The sequence below is a fragment of the Notolepis coatsorum genome, assembly GCF_963971535.1.
Source record: "Notolepis coatsorum genome assembly, chromosome: 11".
NCBI classification, from domain to species: Eukaryota; Metazoa; Chordata; class Actinopteri; order Aulopiformes; family Paralepididae; genus Notolepis; species Notolepis coatsorum.
In genome coordinates, this window is record NC_140175.1 from 111,919,322 (window position 1) to 111,940,576 (window position 21,255).

Genomic DNA, 21,255 nt, shown 5'->3' on the forward strand with positions numbered 1-21,255 from the left:
TATTCTGTTCATTCATAAACATCTAATTATCTTTTACACTTAAGAGTCCATTAGTGAATTTATATAATGTAAGACATCTAATAGTGAATTAAAGAGACAGATATTAATTTATATAATAAACTACACATATAAATAATATTTAAAAAGGGCTCGACGTCTGAAAGTAAACGGAACCGGAAATTGGATCAAAAACAGTACCGGAAGAAAGGCGGAAGTGACGTGTGTGCGCGGCGTGTGTGTTGGAGCTGAGCACGCTGCTGAACTGTGTCCGAGGTGACCTTCTGTCGTCTGGAACCGGAGCGGAGGATTATTATTTTTAATCTAATTATTATTCATGGTAGAAATATAATATATCTACATTTAAACAGAGAGCAGAGCTGATCATCATCATGGCGGAAGCTCACCAGACGCGCATGCAGGCTGTGGTGGAGGGGATGGTCCAGGACTTGGAGCAGAACCACATCCGCAAGATGCAGGTTGGTGGTTCTGAACCCTGGTGCACCACCTCTTTACAACATGGTCTCCAGCATGATGGTGACTAGTACAGCTAGGGTGCTGCCTCCTCTCACTAGGCAGCACCCCCCCCCCCCAATGTACAGTAAATGACCAAGTATGGTCTTGTCAATATTCCAATGTACAGTTTTGCTTGTTCAGTTGTACAGTGTCCCCCGCCCCACACACTCCTCCTACCCCCCCCCCCAACCTCCTCCAATGTACAGTTTCTATGTCAAATGACTCCCTTTTTTAGACTCTTTTTGTATCACAAACAGTACTGTATTTGCAAATCTGGTATGTCATAAATTTATAGATGTAGCAGTACTGTCTATCTGTATGTCATGTATGTCATATATGTTATGATGAATTGAAAATGGGGGACCCTGATGTAAACAAGACGAAAGTCTTTCTCTGGTCTGCATCCCCTTAACAATTGTATGTATTGAGCTGTACTGTACTGTATCCATTCAATCAATCAATCAAGCAGGGCGGTCCACCTCTTTACAACATGGTCTCTATGATGGTGACTAGTACAGGGTACTGCCTCCTCACCAGGCAGGGCGGTCCACCTCTTTACAACATGGTCTCTATGATGGTGACTAGTACAGGGTGCTGCCTCCTCTCACCAGGCAGGGCGGTCCACCTCTTTACAACATGGTCTCTATGATGGTGACTAGTACAGGGTACTGCCTCCTCACCAGGCAGGGCGGTCCACCTCTTTACAACATGGTCTCTATGATGGTGACTAGTACAGGGTACTGCCTCCTCACCAGGCAGGGCGGTCCACCTCTTTACAACATGGTCTCTATGATGGTGACTAGTACAGGGTGCTGCCTCCTCACCAGGCAGGGCGGTCCACCTCTTTACAACATGGTCTCTATGATGGTGACTAGTACAGGGTGCTGCCTCCTCTCACCAGGCAGGGCGGTCCACCTCTTTACAACATGGTCTCTATGATGGTGACTAGTACAGGGTACTGCCTCCTCTCACCAGGCAGGGCGGTCCACCTCTTTACAACATGGTCTCTATGATGGTGACTAGTACAGGGTGCTGCCTCCTCTCACCAGGCAGGGCGGTCCACCTCTTTACAACATGGTCTCTATGATGGTGACTAGTACAGGGTGCTGCCTCCTCTCACCAGGCAGGGCGGTCCACCTCTAGCCTCTAAAACACGATACATGTCCTTTTCCAAACCAGGAGGCTCACAGTTTAATCATAATATGTTCTACTAAGGAAATGGTTGGAAACAGAAAAAACAGGAAGGTTTCAAGATACAGTTAGGCAGCTCAGTGGTCACCAGTACCAAATCAGTGGTGTATCTAAGGGTGTACACAGGGGGCGAAATTAACTTTTTGACTCACCGGCCAGTGGCGGGTAGATGGGAAGAATCTACCCGCCAAGCATATTTCTTACCTGCCAACTTTTTTTTGATTAAAAAAATTATTATTATTATTTTATATACATTTTTTTTTAATAAAATATATATATTATATAATCATACTTGTAGTTGTATTATCTGCGAGACATCGCCACCTCGCTGTCTGCAAACAGCTCCACTGTCTGTGTGTATACTCAGTGGCCTCCAGCTCCAGCAAGGATTCTCCGGCGCTGCAGCTGGACCCTAAACTCTTACATTCAGCATGAAAGGATTCTCCTGCGCTGCACCTCGACCCTATTCAGCAGCCCTCATGCGATGTAAGCCAGGGGCTCGAATACGCATGTTGTAGGACATTGATGTCAGGAGCTATCTGTAGCTACTGCTGGATGGCGTTGGGACAACGCCTCTGAACTATTTAGTTTACTGGGACATTTCGTAGTGACTAGTGAGCTAACATGAGCTACCTAGCCAACGGAGGTATTATGCACTGGACACTTGCTGGAGCAGTTGTTGATGTCGGGAGCTATCAGTAGCTAGCCAGCTGGATAACGGTACACAATGCCTCATGTATTAAACTAAAAGTGAATAGTTCACTGGGTCATTTTGTAACAGTAGCTAACATCAGCTCACGGAGGTCCCTCTGACTAGACTAACGTCAGTCACGGTGACTGTCCTCTGTTTACATGCAGCATACAGAAACGGGTAGGGGTAGGAGCAGCAGCAGCAGTGCGCGGTGTACTGCATGTCTGTGCTGAGACAGCGAGTGAGAACTCCGCTCAGAATTGGATCATGATTTTCGGTTTTCACATGACTATTTGATTGCCCGCCACACGGCGGGCAGACCTCTCAGTGGGAGGCGCCAAACGTAAAAACTGAGCGCCAATGGCGGGTGGAGGGCTCTAGTTTCGCCCCCTGGGTGTACATTAGAAAACACACTCTCAGGGGAAAGCATGTCGAAAAAAGTAATAGCCAAGGTTAACAACAGAATCAAATTCCTAGCAAGAAATTCGAAATACCTGGACAGGAAAGCTCTTAGAGCACTTGCATGGGCTGGTTCAGTGTCATTTTGACTATGCTTGCTTGTCCTGGTATGACAGTGCCCCCAGCAACTTGAGAACTAGACTTCAAACTGCCCAGAACAAGCTAGTTAGGATAGTCCTGCAGCTCCCCACTCGTACTCACCTAGACCAGCCCCACTTCAACAGCCTGGGGTGGCTCAGGGTGGACAAGAGTATCCATGATACAACTATGCCTAGTCTATAGGATTTATAAATGGGAGGTGCCAAGCTACCTTCACAATTACTTTCAATATGTAAAAAAAACAAAACAATCATAGCCATGAAACCAGAGGTAGAGACACAAACATAGTTCCGTTTAGATTCAAACTAGGGCTGGGCGATATGGAAAAAAATCATATCGCGATAACGATATGATAATTTTATTTTATTTCTCGATATCGATAATTATCGAATTGTTATAAGTATAAAAAAAATTAAAAAAAAAAAAAAACATTTTTTTTTATTTTTTTTTTTTAACAGATGTATGTTTATTTTGCAGCAATTCTTTGTCATTGCCGCCATCTTTAGTGTTACATCCCCTCACACTCCAGTTCTCAGGCTGCAGCTGGTTTAAAAGCTAAAGTAAACCGGCTTCTCTGCTGGCTGTGGCTCCAGAGGAGTTGAACAGTTCTGGCTCTGCTAGTTTATTTTCGATCTTTTGGCGCTTTTTTGGTGGACAAACCACCGCACATGTGCACCGTGACTCGTGACTGGAGTCTAGTTCTGCTAGCACACATAGCCTACTGTGTACAGACGGTTTCAAAATGTATTTTAAATTAGAAAGCAAACAAAATAAATGGACAAGAGAAAAAGAAATCTGAATTTGGTCAGTATTGTCATTTGGACAAGCAAAGCCATTACTTTAAGTTGCAGGCAAGAAAGACAAGTCTGTCCACTGTCTCTGTTTTAAAGTTTTAAAACTGCCCTGTTGCAGGTAAAAAAAAAAAAAGTAAAAAAAAAAAAAAACGATTTTTCGATTTTTTTTTTATTTCGATATCGATTATTAAAATATATCGCGATATTTATCGTTATCGTTATATCGCCCAGCCCTAATTCAAACTCATTTCCTACAGCCAGCAGACCTTTCTTTACTCAGCAGCAGTTCTGTGGAACAGCCTGCCCAGCAGCATTAAACAGGCCCCCGGGTTAACTGGCTTCAAAAAGCATATACGATCATGGCTATCGGCATAGGAAAGAGAGGGTAGCATATTTTATTTATTATTCTTTTATCTTCAACTGTATATGTATCTTGATGTTGTTTTATGTTGATGTATGTCCTGTTTTTTAATACCAGGGACCATGATGGAAATAAGTGCTTGCATTTTATCATGTTTTTATCCCTTGGATGTCTCTAATCCACAATCAAATCAATCAATCAATCAATCAACGTACACCAGGGGTGTCTGGACAGATCTGTGCAAAGTGAAAATCACCACCACTTTAATTATCATCATAGCCTGGTTAATGAAAATTACCTACCTGGGCTCAATCTGAGAGGCAAATCTTTCCTGTGACAAAATGGCAACCAATGTAATAAAAAAAGTCAACCAACGAACATGTTTTTTGTAGGGGTGGATGGTATAAACGGTATGAATTTGTGCTACGGTATGGATTTTGATTATACCTTCATACCTTGTGACCGGTAGACTAGAGCAGCTAGTCACAGCAGTAGCAATGACGTTACTTGACGATTCACTCAACGTTTGCAGTGGTTGTTGCATAGTGTTTAACAGTACTTCTCCACTTGCTCACAGACCTTGTCATATAGTTTGGGCATTTCAATTTGGCTAAGGAGGCTGAGAGGAGACTTGCTTTAGCGCAGCAACGGGCTAACGTTAGCCATTTTAAGATAAATTAATATATACCACGATATATACCGTTACCGTCTATGCTTCAAATTATACCGTGATATACATTTTAGACCATACCGTCCAGCCCTACAGGATCTCCTCTGGTAAATAAAACCTTGAAGACTCTAACGGGAGCACTCATTCAAGGTTTCTATGCTTGCACCTCATGGTACCAAAGCACCTCAAAACAAACATAAAAAAACTGGTCAGACTACTGCTTGACCTTACTCCTAGAACCCACCTCACCCCTGCTGCCCACTTTGACAACCTAGGATGGCTTAGAGTAGACGACAGTACAGCAACTTGCAATGGGCCTGGTCTACAAGATACACTAATATATATATTATAATACATAGTTAATAATACAAATTAGATGTCATCACATTGTAATTTGTACTGGAATACTAAATACTGTCAGAACTCTACCCTGGTCATGTCACCCAGACCCATTATGTATAAAAGTGTGATGATGTCATAGTATTCCATTATAGACCGTTGATTATCATTGAATGACAACTGAGCTGGGATGCATCCTGGGAATATTATGAATAGAACTGCATAATGTATTAAGTGTTTTTTTTACCTAAATAAAAAATTATAATATTTCTTCATACTGAAACTAAAGTATATTCATTTTATATAAAGTATATTTCTATGCATATGTACTTTTCTGAGAGTATACTTGCAATGTATTTTTTGGTACTTATGTACTAATTCAAAGCACATGTTTAGTACATGTAGTGCACTTTAAGATAAGAGACTTAAGTTGTACTGGAGTAAACCTTACATAACATTTTTACCATTTTGGTAACCCAAAAAAGTATCATTTCAGTATATTTAAGCACATCTCAAGTACAACTTAAGTGGTTTAAATTTAACACAACTTTAGTATATGTTCTGAATACGTACGGTACAGGGTATACAATGTGTACTTTCAGAAAATATACTCATGTATACTTTTGTTTTTGAACTTGCATGTGTTGTTTCAGGGAAGATGTTTAGCTGCAGTGCTGACTTGTATGTGTTGTGTTTCAGGGAAGATGTTTAGCTGCAGTGCTGACTTGTATGTGTTGTGTTTCAGGGGAAGATGTTTAGCTGCAGTGCTGACTTGTATGTGTTGTGTTTCAGGGGAAGATGTTTAGCTGCAGTGCTGACTTGTATGTGTTTCAGGGAAGATGTTTAGCTGCAGTGCTGACTTGTATGTGTTGTGTTTCAGGGGAAGATGTTTAGCTGCAGTGCTGACTTGTATGTGTTGTGTTTCAGGGGAAGATGTTTAGCTGCAGTGCTGACTAGGGCTGACCTTCGAAGCTTTTTTTGGCAATCGAAGCTTCGGGGCCGAGCTTCGATTTTAATTCGAAGCTTCGAAAAAAAATTAAAAAAAAATTAAAAAAAATATTTTTTTTTAATATTTTTTATTGATTTTTTTTTTTTTTTTTTTATCTTATGTTGTGGGACTTGTACAGCACTTTCGTAAACGTTGTTGTTTTTAAATGTGCTCTATAAATAAAGTGGGTTGGATTAATTAATTAAGTAGCCCCTTTCGTGACTGACGCATCCAACAAGGTTTCACTCGGCTGTGTGATTTAATTCAAGGTGGATCGCTGTTGTCGTTTGAACAACTTCAGATTTCATGGGAACTACCAATCCCCCAAATCAAGAATGTTTAAGATGAATGAAGTAAGATTTTGATTATTTGAAATATGGCCTGTGTAGACTAAACTATGCACAGAATTATGTCAGTCTACAAGGTCCGGATTCTACATGGTCCGGCAATGTAGACCTTGTAGACTCCACTACAGACCAATTATCAGTGAATGTTCATGCATTTTTAAGAAGGGCAACTTCCACAAAAAAACAAAGAACTCACCAAAACATCTCAGTAGCACCTTATCTAAATGTTATATTTCATATATGGAGATTCATATTTATTTATGTATTGCATGCATTTCTACATTTTATTTCCTATTTTGTTTATTCATCCCAGTATCTTTCTTTCTTATGTGTGGAATTCTACAAGGTGCGCGCACACACACACACACACACACACCTACACACACACCTACACACACACACACATACACACACTTACATTTAGTCATTTAGCTGACGCTTTTATCCAAAGCGACTTACAAGTTCTGTACGACAAGACAGCAAGAAGGGTACAACTCTATCAGCTGAGTAACAATGTTCATCAAAGTGTTGCGTGTTACAGTGTAGGTTAGTTTATTAGGACAAGTGCATGACAGTAAGGTTAGTCACGGTTAGATTTTTTTTTTTTTTTTTTTTTATCATTTCAGAAGAAGTGAGTCTAGTCGACTAGATTGGACGGGATTCGGCTGTCCTAACTGGGATGGGTAGTTCACACACACACACACACACACACACACACACACACACACACACACACACACACACACAAATCGAAGTAAAAAAAAAAGAAAAAGTGAAAACTTTTTTTGAAAAAAAAATTAATTTTTATATTTTTTTTACTTCAATTTTTTTTTAATGTTAGAAGCTTGTGCCATCGAATCGAACGTTCGAAGCTTCGAAGCATTTAAGACAGCCCTAGTGCTGACTTGTATGTGTTGTTTCAGGGAAGATGTTTAGCTGTAGTCCTGACTTGTATGTGTTGTGTTTCAGGGGAAGATGTTTAGCTGCAGTGCTGACTTGTATGTGTTGTTTCAGGGGAAGATGTTTAGCTGCAGTGCTGACTTGTATGTGTTGTTTCAGGGGAAGATGTTTAGCTGCAGTGCTGACTTGTATGTGTTGTTTCAGGGGAAGATGTTTAGCTGCAGTGCTGACTTGTATGTGTTGTTTCAGGGGAAGATGTTTAGCTGCAGTGCTGACTTGTATGTGTTGTTTCAGGGGCAGATGTTTAGCTGCAGTGCTGACTTGTATGTTGTTTCATGGAAGATGTTTAGCTGCAGTGCTGACTTGTATGTGTTGTGTTTCAGGGGAAGATGTTTAGCTGCAGTGCTGACTGCTGTGGGAGTTCTTCCAGCACCATGTCGGAGGTCCACCAGTGCATCGAGCGCTGCCACACCCCGCTGGCTCGAGCCCAGGCCCTCGTCACCTCCGAGCTGGAGAAGTTCCAGGTCTGAACACCGTCACACATACATAGACTGCTTAGATGAATGAATATATATACGTATATATTTTTCCTTTTTTTTGCGATCAAATTATTATTATAAAAAATAAATAAAATCACATACAACAAGACATAACAGAACCCAACAATAAATAATATAAAGAACGAAAGAGCAATCGAATAAAAAAAAAAATATATAACAATAACACCTAAGGTCACAAGACAATATAATTTATAAAAATACAAAAGATATATATAAAAATTAAATATGTAAAAGAAATTATGAAAATACTAAAAGACGGTACCCCTCGCCCGCCCCTAGACCATGGACTTTATGCTATAAGAACTTTATAAGAACTTTATTTTACAATTTTCGGACTTTCTCTCTAATATTATGTCAAAACATGACAGAGCTTTGATCCTTGGTGACTTTAACATTCATGTGTGCTGCCCTTCCAAGCCTATGGTGTTAGCCTTTTACATCTGATTGACTGCTCTCCTGAAACAGGTTTTTCACACAACCGGTCCCAGCATCCTCTCTATTATTAACAGCTCCCTGGCAACTGGTACTGTTCCATCCTGCTTTAAACATGCAGTAGTCCAGCCCCTATTGAAAAAAACAAACCATGCCCCACCCACCCAGCACAGTAATTACAGGCCCATTTCCAAGCTTCCTTTTCTGTCAAAAAATACTCTAAAAGGTCGTTCTGTGCCAATTGTCTCCCTACCTGCACCAGAACAGCATCCTGGAGACATTTCAGTCAGGGTTCAGGACTGGCCATAGCACAGAATCAGCCCTCCCTAAAGTTTCAAACGACCTACTCCTCGTCGCTGACAACCGTGACTGCTCTGTTTTAACACTTTGGATGCCACACCCGAGATTTCTCGGGTTTACCTCCGACCGTTGAATGCCCATCACGAGATTTCTGTTTAAAAATAAAATAAAAAATGTATTAGCGTTCTGAAATCATATTGCATCAAGCGAGCCTACCGTTGGATATCCAGGCACCGCCGGCGCTCAGATGTGGAAAAAAGCGCCCCTATCGTCTCCCAGATGGTAAATCACCCTTTTGGAGTGGACTCAATGAAAGTGAATGGGAGAATGGATTTCTGACTCCACATTTTACTTCTCACTGATGTGACCGGGGTCTACCAGAGTTAATTCTGGAACCTTGGTGCCACGGCGAATATGTGTTCTACTGTACACACGATGGATCAATACAATTATTGATTTTTTCTAATGGCGATCGGAAATTGGAATAAACCATTTGGATACCATCTGATGTCAGGTAAGGAATCTGTGTTATCAGTCTTAGGACAATCGGACTCGTTTTCACGGAGATATAAGCGTTTCCACTATATGTGATATTGCTGTTTCACTGTATTTCCTGTTTCCATCAGGAAATAAGAGCAGCGATTATCAGCGCGCGGCACGAGCGTGCGTGCGCACACATATACTATCAATCATCTAGCGTTTATTTGAAAACGATTCATAAATAGGCAGACAAATGACAACGTTCTGGAATATTCCAGTAAAAGACGATTATCATCATAGGGTTGTTTTTTCCGCGAAAACTAGTGATTTTCAAAATGCTATCAAACGGAAATGAAGCGATAAAAAAACAATCTGCCTTGACAATGTTAACTGGAAAATGAGTCTTTGATAAGTGACGGGAAGATTAGACACATAGCCATAATTTAAAACATAGATTAGCCATAATTTAAAACATAGATTAGGCGATATTAAGTTAACACTTTAACTGCCGGGAAACGCTTTACAGCGTCATTCCCGGCCATGCTCAAGTTGCCGAAGGACGCTTTACAGCGTCTTTAATATCAATATTTCAAAAATCTGTGATCGGATTCATATTTCCCCTCCGCTGGCCTGATATCCACCAGGAGGACCCACTGAGCTCTCTGGCGGTTCAGGAGCGCCATCTGGTGGCCGATCGGCGCAATCGCCAAACAGGAAGTGCTATGGAGGTTGTGCTGGTCGGCCATATTACTTCCGGGCACTCGGTTTGGCTGCCGGCACTCGCTCGTCACAATATAATAGCGATCCATTGCCAATAACTCGATAAACAACATGATTTGGACGTATATAGTATTATACAAGCTGGAAATGGTTCATCAGGATAAACATCCCATAATCGAAAACTGTCTACACCACGCTGATCGTCCAACGGCGCGAGGAAGATCCGGTGAGATTCAGCGTTATTCTTGAACGTGTTCCATATAAACTGTTATGATGAACATATGACCCACACTAGATGAATGATATAACGCTGCCCACGGAATTATAAACGATCCCCCGCCCATCCGGTCATCATCAGATCATACGTAGATCATTCTAGAAGTACGTCCAATTGAAATTTTTTATTATATCGCCCCGATTGCCATCAAACTGTATTTCATCATCAATATAATGCATTTGGGGCTATAGATCACGTTCTGGAGAAAGCTGCAGAAAGAGATGAAAACATACTTATACATTAGACCAGGGGTGGGCAATTATTTTTCCCGGGGGGCCGAATGAGCAACTGAAAATATGTTGGGGGGCCGGGCCAAAATTCCAAACTCAATTATGCATAATATACATTTTATTTCTATATAAAAAGCAGTAAATGGCATTGTTTTGACCCCTGGTAAGAATGTATGTTATTATTTGGCAATTAAAAGGTGAGGTTAGCTTTCAAAAATAGAATTTATTCAAATAGAATTTATTTCCAAAATGATAAACAAAATGTGAAACTTTAATAACAAAGGGCATTTTGAGTTTCATATACTATTGAAACAAGGATTTTCTTAGCTTTCTAAAGACATCACTTCATCTTATAGCAAAAATAAACAAGACATGTCACTGAACTGTGTAAAGAAAAGTGTCCCAGTTTTGTAGCCTTTTTTACTTTACATGCCTATATTAAACATTTAAGAAAAAAAAATATCAAGTGTCCCATTTCACTTGTTATATTTCCACATTTTAGTGTTCTTCAGTTCTTTTTTGTTTCATTCAGTGTGAGAAATCCAGTCTCTGTTGAGCTTTAACAAGTCCATCAAAGTCAGGTTGCATGTCTGAGGTGGAGATGCGAAGCACAGCTGCCAGATGTTCATCAGTGAGAGAGGATCTGTACCTGGACTTGGTAAACGAGAATGAGAATGTCTGTTCACATATGTAGGTGGATCCAAAGAGAACCAACATCTTCTGAGCATGTCTCCTAAGCGTATATTGTGCGTGTGAACGTTGACATGAAAAAAAAAAAAAAAAAAATTTTTTTTTTTTTTTTTTATTATCATGTAATCTTTCGCGGGCCGGTCAGAATCATCCCGCGGGCCGGATGCGGCCCGCGGGCCGTACAATGCCCAGGTCTGCATTAGACCATACTTTACTATGAATATGTGAATGAAAAAGTTTAACGTTGCTACACAATGAACAATACATATAGGACTTTGAATGGGCCCTAATAATGGCAATGTAGCAATAGAATTAAAAAAGTTATAGCCATGCAAAGAAGGGGAACTTCTCCATAGACAAATAGAGCTGGCAACCCATGGTATAGCATGAATTTAACCTCCGGCACCCATAGTGTTAACATTGGAGTGGGTTTGGGCATCAAGGGGGTAAAAAGGAAAACATGGCGTGGCATCCAAAGTGTTAATGCTGCTTGACCTCAGCGCAGCTTTCGACACTGTTGATCGCACCATTCTACTAGATCGTCTCCAACATGGGGTTGGTGTCAGTGGCACTGCACTAGCATGGTTCTCCTCCTATCTCACAAATAGAAGCTTTGCTGTCAACATCGCCAACTGCTCCTCCCCCTCAACCTCCCTCTCCTGTGGGGTCCCGCAAGGGTCCATCCTTGGCCCGATCCTGTTCTCCCTGTTTACATGCTACCCCTGGGTTCAATCATTCAGAAGCACAACATCTCTTCATTGTTATGCTGATGGCACACAGCTTTATGTCTCTGTGAAACCTAACAACCAGTCTTTACTTAACAGTCTCATGTCCTGCCTTGATGATGTTAAATGTTGGATGGCACAAAACATTTTACAACTAAATGAAAGCAAATGTGACAAAATCCTATTCGGTCCCCCAGACGCTGTCACCACCCTTACCAACAGCCTTGGCAACCTGTCCTCCCTGGTCAAGCCTTATGTCAAGAACCTAGGTGTAATTTTTTATCCCCAATTTAAATTCGACAGACAAGTGAACTCAGTGGTGAAGGCATGTTTTTTCCAATTACGCACCATTACTAAACTCAAAGCCCTTCTCTCCCCTGCAGACCTTCAGAGAGTCATCCACGCCTTCATTTGATCTAGATTAGACTACTGCAACTCCCTCTATATAGGCATTAACCAGTCTTCCCTGTCCCGCTTACAACTGGTACAAAACGCTGCTGCCAGACTGTTGACCGGAACCCGCAAGAGAGACCACATCACCCCTGTCCTTGCCTCCCTTCATTGGCTTCCAGTACGCTACAGGATAGATTTTAAGGTTCTCCTATTTGTTTTTAAAGCCCTTAATGGTCACCCCCCCTCCTACATCTCAGACCTCCTATCCCCCTATTCCAACACCAGGTCCCTCAGGTCAGCCGATCAGAGGCTCCTGACAGTCCGGAGGTCTAACCTTAAGCTCAGGGGGGGCTGTGCCTTTGCTGTCGCAGCCCCTGCACTGTGAAACAGCATCCCCACCTCCATTAGGCTCGCCCCCTCGATAGATGCCTTCAAATCTAGACTCAAAAGTAAAAAAAAAACACTTCTACCTATTCCCCTATTTCCCGTTCACTGACTCATGCCCTGTTTGCCTGTGTGCCCGAGTTGTGATTGTTGTCTATATGTATCTACCCTCTGTACAGCACTTTGGTTGACATGCGTCATGTTAAATGTGCTATATAAATAAATCTGATTGATTCTCCCAGCTGCCGATGTCCACAAATTAATATTAGATTCCTGGACTTGTAATTGTATTTAAGGGGAGGTTCTTGTATGTGGACTCGAGTAAGAGTGTATAAAAGTCTGAAACGAAGCCCCTTGAGGTTGTTCTGTCTCAGATGAGTCTAAAAAAGGGGTGTCGATGTAGTGGCTGACCCCATGCGCCCTAAGCGCCGCTCTTAGTTGCAACACTACTGGGCCTCAGAACAATGACAGACTACAAAGGAACCCCCCTCAAACTGAACAGTGACATCTCCTTAGCAAATGATCTCAATTCCTTCTATGCGAGGTTTGAGGCTGTGAATAACAACACCAGCCTACAAACCACGGCAATGGGGGGGGGGGGGGGGGTCTGCTGATGGAGACTCAGTGTTCAGGGTAACAGAGCATGAGGTGAGACGGATCTTTAAAAAAGTGAATATCAGGAAGGCAGCAGGACCGGACGGCATCCCCGGCCGCGTCCTAAAAGTCTGTGCCGACCAACTGGCCCCGGTATTAACTGACATCTTCAACCTGTCCTTGGAACAGGCTGTCATCCCCACCTGTCTGAAGAAGTCCACCATCATCCCTGTACCCAAAAAATCTACGCCCGCTTGCCTCAACGACTACCGCCCTGTAGCCCTCACCTCCATAGCCATGAAGTGCTTTGAGAAGCTAGTGAAGGGCTACATCTGTTCCTCCCTCCCCATCAACCTGGACCCTCTGCAATTTGCATATCGCCCCAACAGGTCCACGGAGGACGCCATAGCCCATGTGCTGCACACAGCAGCATCACATCTGGACAAGAGGCAGGGGAACTATGTGAGAATGCTGTTCATCGACTACAGCTCAGCATTCAATACCATAGTCCCCTCCAAACTCATAGCCAAGCTCAGGGACCTGGGCTTGAACTATGACCTGTGCCAGTGGGTCTTGGACTTCCTGACGGGCAGACCCCAGGTGGTAAGAGCCGGCAACTGCACCTCCTCATCCATCACGCTCAACATAGGGGCCCCCCAGGGCTGTGTTCTGAGCCCCCTCCTCTACTCCCTGTACACACATGACTGCGTAGCACAGCGGAACAACAACACCATCATCAAATTTGCTGATGACACAGTAGTGGTGGGCCTGATCTCTGCCAACGACGAAAGGGCCTACCTGGAAGAGGTAGAGAACCTGTCACAGTGGTGTCAGGAGAACTGCCTCTCCCTGAACGTCAGCAAAACAAAAGAGATGATTGTGGACTTCAGGAGGTCGGGGGTCAAGGACTACAGCCCCCTCAGCATCGACGGGGCACCGGTTGAGAGAGTGAACAGTTTCAAGTACCTCGGAGCCCACATATCCGAGGACTTGACATGGACCACACACATTGACAGTGTTGTGAAGAAGGCACGACAACGCCTCTACTTCCTCAGGCGCCTAAGGAAGTTCCAAGTCAGTCAGAAGATCCTTAGGAACTTCTACTCATGTACAATAGAGAGCATCCTGACCGGCAACATCACCTCCTGGTTTGGGAATAGCACTGCACAAGACCGTAGCAGACTACAAAGAGTGACACGTTCAGCCGAACGCACAATTGGAGGGGGGCTTCCCACCCTCCAGAACATTTACATCAAGCGGTGCAAGGGGAAGGCTAAGAGAATTATTAAGGACTCGAGCCACCCGAACAACTGCCTCTTTGAACTGCTGCGGTCAGGCAAGCGATACCGGAGTCTTAAGGCGAGCACAGAAAGACTCAGAAGAAGCTTCTATCCCCAGGCCATCAGGCTGCTAAACGAACAATAATCGCTAAACGAACAATAATCACTATGCAACAACCATCAAATGCACACAGCACACACACCCACACGCACACACTCACTCAAACAAACAACACACTGCAGCACCCACTCTCCACACTTTAGATCACACAAACACACTTACACTTTATATTTATTGATAAAGGATTTGCACTACAACTCGTACACCTACTGTGAATTGTACCTAAATTGCACCTCGTCCCATTTCTCCATTTCTGCCTTGCACTATATAGTATTGTATATTAGTACACTGCACAGTATTGTATATTGTATGGTAACTACGTCTATTCTGCATCGAACATTGTACATATGTCTAAACTGAACACTGTGACCTCTTTTTTTACTTCTAATTTTACTATGTTTTTATTTCATACTTATCTTGTCTTGCACAGTCTCTGGAGCGCAACAGTAAGAAGCATTTTGTACAAAAGTATTCTGTACTTCTGTATGACAACTATTAAAGAAACTTGAAAACTTGAACTATCACCGACACCTAAGAAGGGATGATCCCCCCCCTTGAATGGCCCTTCTAAGGTTTCTCTCCAGGTTTCGGTGCATTTTTTCCTATTGCTAGGTTTTAGTGAGTTTTTCCTTACCTTCGTGTGGGGTATGTCTGGGACGTGTTGCATTTATTCTATTTAAAAATGTTTGGACTTTATGGTGTTCTTGTTTTGTTCTTGATTTATTGTGATGTTTCTTCTTGACTTGTTTAAAGAAGACGTGTCCGGCCCATGGGGACATTAACGTGTGTTGTCGGGCCTTACAAATACATTTGATTTTATTTGAAAAAGGGTGCTCCGGGAAGGTCATAATAATCTCTCAGGTCTTGAAACGCACGAAGGACGGTTCCATCATAAACATCCCCCAGAGTGTAGACTCCCTTCCTTTCCCACTGAGGGTTGTTAATGGGTCTATGCCCAACAAGTAATTGTTGGCTATGAAACATTGGGGAGTCGAGGTGCCACGGGTATTTGATAGTACAAGATCCGCCATGTTTATGGGAGATGATGGGACCAAATCCTAATTGGCATTTTCTAATCGAGGTGTTGGAATAGATTACATCCTGTAGTCTTAGTGGAGGTATCGTTAGGATTTTATCGATACTACTGCTTAACGGTTCGGTACTTTATCGATACTCTTATCGGTTATTTTTTAATTATTTTGCAAGAAAGAAATGCAATTAATTAAGAACAAAATCGACATTGCTTTATTATTTATAACTTTATAAATAAATATTATGAATAAATATTATTTCTTCAGCAACAGCAGCAGCAATGTTCTTTTATATAAAGTTAAGGGTACCGACCGAATCACGTCTGTACTACCGAGTACCGATTCACGTGCGATCCGCCGGTGCCGCATTTTTCTTTTGTGTCAGACTGTGTCAATGTTTCGTTTACAGCACACTATGAAGTGTGCCGCACGTTCATGTTCACGCGCACAATATACGCTTACCTAGGATTTAACTTGATTCAACAACAAATCAATCGGGGCAATGGCAAGCCGAAAACGGTTGCAGGTGTTGTTACACTTTACAAAGCTAGATGCAGACAACACTCCCTGCAATATTATATATTATATATGATAATAAATAATTTGAAGTTTGGATTTTTTTTTTACAACTGAGGTAGGTAGATTACTTTTTAGAGACTAAAGTACCGAAAAAAGGTACCGGTGGGTACCGGTATCGATTCACAGGTACCGGTATCTGTTCAAATGTGAAAGGTACCCAACCCTACTCTATTGGGTTTGTTTGGGTCCTATTGATGGGGCTTACTGGGGCGACAGTGGCTCAGGAGGTAGAGCAGTTGTCTGGTAATCCGGAGGTTCCCGGTTCGATTCCCGGCCCGCTCCTCCCGGGCAGCGTGTCGAAGTGTCCTTGATCAAGACACTTAACCCCTAATTGCTCCCGCTGAGCTGGTTGGCTCCTTGCATGGTTGCCTCCGCCGTCTGTGTGTGAGTGAATGGGTAGAAATGTGAGGAACAAATTGTAAAGCACTTTGGATAAAAGCAGCCATTTACCATTTACTTCACTGATGGTGACGGCTCTTTGGACCTCATATTGAGAGTTGACAGCAACAGATTCCAAATGCAAATACTACACTTGACATTAACTCTTTAATTAGAAATTAGCTCCTTAATGAGGAGGAGCAATAAGGAGGGAATAACACACACCTGGCCATGGAGCAGCTGAGCAGTTAAAAAGGAGGAGGCACATTAGAAACTGTTGGTTGAATTGGATGTAAATTAAATCTACACTTAAAACACGTTTTTATATCCCGTTAGCCTGGTGACGTTTCTAGATGTTTAAACCGCATTGAAATTAATTGAATCGCATTGAATAGACGAGTGGGTTAGGGTGAAGGTCAGACTGTGAGTTGTGTCACGTCCGTGTTTGTCTGCTCTGTAACACGCATGTGTCGCCCCCTACAGGACAGGCTGACCCGCTGCACCATGCACTGTAACGACAAGGCCAGGGACCTGTTCGACTCCGGGGCCAAGGAGCCGGAGGTTCGAGTCCTGATGGACCGCTGCGTGGGCACCTGCGTGGGCGACCACCTCGACATGATCCCCAGCATGACCCGGCGACTCAAGGACAACCTGGACGCCATCGACCAGTGAGCCTCCCTGGGAGACGGGCGTGGAGACGTGGCTCAGTGAAGAGGGGGGGGGGGGGGCTCCGTTCTACGGCAAGCAGCGAGGCTCATCTGTCGAGTCAGAGTGGATCGTGAGCAAACTGGCCGGCCAGACCACAGGCTGTTGAAGAAGCGGATATTCTAGTTGAAACGACTCGGACCTTCCGTGGGCTGAGAGATGAGACCAGGGAGTAGTCGAGTCATTCTTCTTAAAGGACCAGGCCAGTCTTTTTGACACGCGGGTTCCAAGTCAGTGTTGCGTTGATACAAAAATCAAGGTGCCCTTCTTTTTTTTCATCTGTTATTTTCTTCCGTTGCATCTGAAAATGTGTCTTAAACACCACATGAACCCATGAAAGGCGCCACATACCATGCATTTATTTTCCTGAAAATGGTATTGTGCCTTTTTATACAATGTCTAAAAAAAAAGGAGGGAATTCTTCCCCTGATACTGTATTACATCACAATGATACTGTATTACATCACAATGACACTGTATTACATCACAATGATACTGTATTACATCACAATGACACTGTATTACATCACAATGATACTGTATTACATCACAATGGCAAACGCTTTCAGAAAACAAGTGACGTATAAGATGTTTGCGTGGCGTATTAGTCTAATATGGTGACTTTCTTCAGTTTATGGGCTGTTTGGAGCATAACATTGAAATGAAGTGCGTTTAAGACCTATTCCTGCTGAGCCTGTAGCGCCCCGTGAGCGCCCCCGTGAGGCAGGCAGAGGAACTGGCTCAGTGAAACTCCTGTCGTACAGATAACTTATCAATACAGACACAACTGGCACTTGTTCTTCTGAATACTGTAACATACACGATGGTTCATGTAAACGCGGCTATTTCTACACTATTTATTTTTCAATGCTTCTTTTTAAAGATTGTCTTTGAGGCTGTCTACGTCGCAGGACTCCACTAACTCTGATTTAGAAGGGAAACAAATATTTAATTTAATGGTATCCCATTTAATGGTTAAATGTATGCTGTTGTTATTGGTGCCCTGTGACGTCGCTACATGTGTGATGACATCACAATAGCAATAGCAAGCATTTATCTATTAGATTGCAGTCTGAATACATTTATTTTTGGTCTTTTATCACTCTTTAATATTGTGATATTATTCAGGGTACTCCAGTATTCTGTCTTTAATATTGTGATATTATTCAGGATACTCCAGTATTCTGTCTTTAATATTGTGATATTATTCAGGATACTCCAGTATTCTGTCTTTAATATTGTGATATTATTCAGGATACTCCAGTATTCTGTCTTTAATATTGTGATATTATTCAGGATCCTACAGTATTCTGTCTTTAATATTGTGATATTATTCAAGATACCTGAAACCTGAATATGATCTGGCTTCACTGGGTTTAATCTGTGTGAGTTCTGTTTCAGTGGTAATATTCATAATAATCTGTTTATTCATGTATACAGGAATATGGTGAGCAGGATATTAAGATGCACTTTATCCTGAATAAGACCTTAACCAGGATATTAGCTAGTATCTGGAATATTAATGTACATATAAGCCCCTTATCCTGAATAAGATCTTAACCAGGATATTAGCTAGTATCTGGAATATTAATGTACACACAGTTACACACCTTATACCTACTGTAATAAGACCTTAACCAGGATATCGTGGTTATAATGTAAGGTAGGGCTGGGAGGTATGAAGGTATACTGTCATGGATCCATGCAAAGGTATCGATCTGTACTACACTGTCGTCCACAACATATACATATTGTATATATATATATATATATGTTCCTTTCAGCAGTTTCAAAATATGTAAAATAAAATGTCAATTTTTTACATTTTAATCACATTGTAATTTGAAAGTCAATACCATAATTCTGTCAAAACTAAGACAAATATAGTGCAATGATGTCTTGGCCATATCACCATAGCAACCAGCACTCTCCTCTTGTCAGTTTCAGCCTCTCTGCTGTGTGTTTGCTGCCGTCAGTTCCAGCCTCTCTGCTGTGTGTTTGCTGCCGTCAGTCAGTTTGTTGTCAAATGTTCAGCAGTGGAATCTGTTATTATATGGACATTAAGCTGATGGTATAGTGGTGATTGTTTTATTCAAAAATATTAAAAGGAAATGCTAAAGCATTGAATCGTTTTTATTTGTTTTGTTTTTAGGATCCCTTCTCTCTTCTCTCAATCTTCCAGCCAGGGGAATTCAGTGGCGTCGCGTGGGTAAAATAACAGGGGAAGCCAAAAAAAAAGTATTAAAAAAAAAATTATTAAATATTTGTATTAATATTTTTTTTAAGTCAAGCAGTCACCATGTACACTACAGTATGGCTCGGCGGCCAGTCAAACTTTATTTTTATTTATTTAACAGATTGCAGAATGGGTACAATACAGTACGGCTCAATACACACAATTGTATAAGGGGATGCAGACCAGAGAAAGACGTTTGTCTTGTTTACATCAGGGTCATTAATACTGCTGGAGCATTGGTTCATTTTTGGTCCGATTTTTCCTTGCACGATTTTGCGCGCCACGTGGGAGCAAATTCGAGACACATATTCGGTGGCACTCACGGTCTCCTCTATGGCCGTGAATATTTTCACGCGGATCGGAATCACGGCGCGCCCGTGGGACACTTTTCCGTTTCGGCGAGTTTATTCCACGCTTGCGGCTTTCCTTTTCTAAGCATTTTTCGGGGCTACATGTGACTGAGTAAAAGTTGCGGGACGCCCAGATGTTTCCACGATAGAAAGCTTGCATGGATCCCATAATAGGCTCACTTAATACAGCGTTTTTAAAATCACGTGACATTTTCAGGGTCGCGAGCCGACCTTTTCCCCTCGTTTTCGATGATGGAAGTGATTGAGGAAAAGTTTCGGCACGCCGAGAGGTACCCGTGGATTTAATCTCACGAGGATCGGGGCAATATTCGGCCCGTGGGAGCAGTCACGGGTTAATACAATGTTCAGAGTGCAGAGGGGAGGTGTGCAGAGGGGATTCCACACTCATGATTCTTCTCACAGCCCCGTTTTAAACTTTTAGGGTGTGGCAGTCAGCTCGAATCTGATTGGCTAGGATCGGTTTTGGACTCTAGATACATGAATCACATGGTTGAGGCTGGAGAAAGAGACCTACCCCCTGCCTCCTCTCCTCTATAGCTGCAGTGAGCACAGTGAGTCTGACAGTGTGTTAGAGGGAGTGAGAAGGAGAAGAGGGAGACATTTAAAAAAAAAATAAAAAAATATAACACAGATGAAAAAGAATGTAAACTATATTAAAAAAAAAATTATATAATTTTTTTTTCATATTTCATATTTGATATGAATTCATATTTTAATAGGGAGGCCTGGCTTCCGTTGGCTTCCATAAGGATTCGCCACTGGGGGAATTAGGAATGTATTTCAACATCTCTCTCTGAGACATACATACATGTAGACATTAATATCTCTCTTGACACATGTAGACATTAATATCTCCCTCTGAGACACATACATGTAGACATTAATATCTCTCTTGACGCATGTAGACATTAATATCTCCCTCTGAGACACATGCATGTAGACATTAATATCTCCCTCTGAGACACATGCATGTAGGCATTGATATCTCCCTGAATGTAGAAAGTAAGATTGTCTTTAGTATAGTGGCACAGAGGCTAGCAAACTACCTAGAAGGGAATTGTTTCATAGACACCACAGTCCAGAAACCAGGGATCCCAGGGTTTGCCGGATGCATACAGTAGAACACGCCAGCATGATATTGCACCAGATGAAATCAGCCAGGATAGAGAAAGGAGATTTACATGTGGTATTTGTAGACCTGGCTAATGCATTTGTTTCCGTACCACATAGCCTTATTTGGAGTGCGTTTGATTTCTTTAGAGTGCCAGGGGTGATTGTAAACTTGGTGAAAGCATACTTCCAAGATATTAGAATGTGTTTTAGTACTACAGATTTTACAACATGCATAGCAGAGACTAGAGATGGACATTATGGCAGGGTGTACTATTTCCCCACTAGCATGCACAACGATGATGCA

The 21,255-nt window shown here is 42.2% G+C and overlaps 1 protein-coding gene across 1 annotated transcript; it reads left to right on the forward strand.

The window, feature by feature from the left end:
* The first annotated feature begins 243 nt into the window (after positions 1 to 243).
* On the forward strand, positions 244 to 19,353 carry fam136a (family with sequence similarity 136 member A). Its single transcript, XM_084324275.1, has 3 exons — positions 244 to 476; positions 7,736 to 7,876; positions 17,010 to 19,353. The coding sequence occupies exons 1-3, from the start codon at positions 390 to 392 to the stop codon at positions 17,196 to 17,198; spliced, it is 417 nt and encodes a 138-aa protein (XP_084180401.1). The 5' UTR covers positions 244 to 389; the 3' UTR covers positions 17,199 to 19,353.
* Positions 19,354 to 21,255: the final 1,902 nt, after the last annotated feature.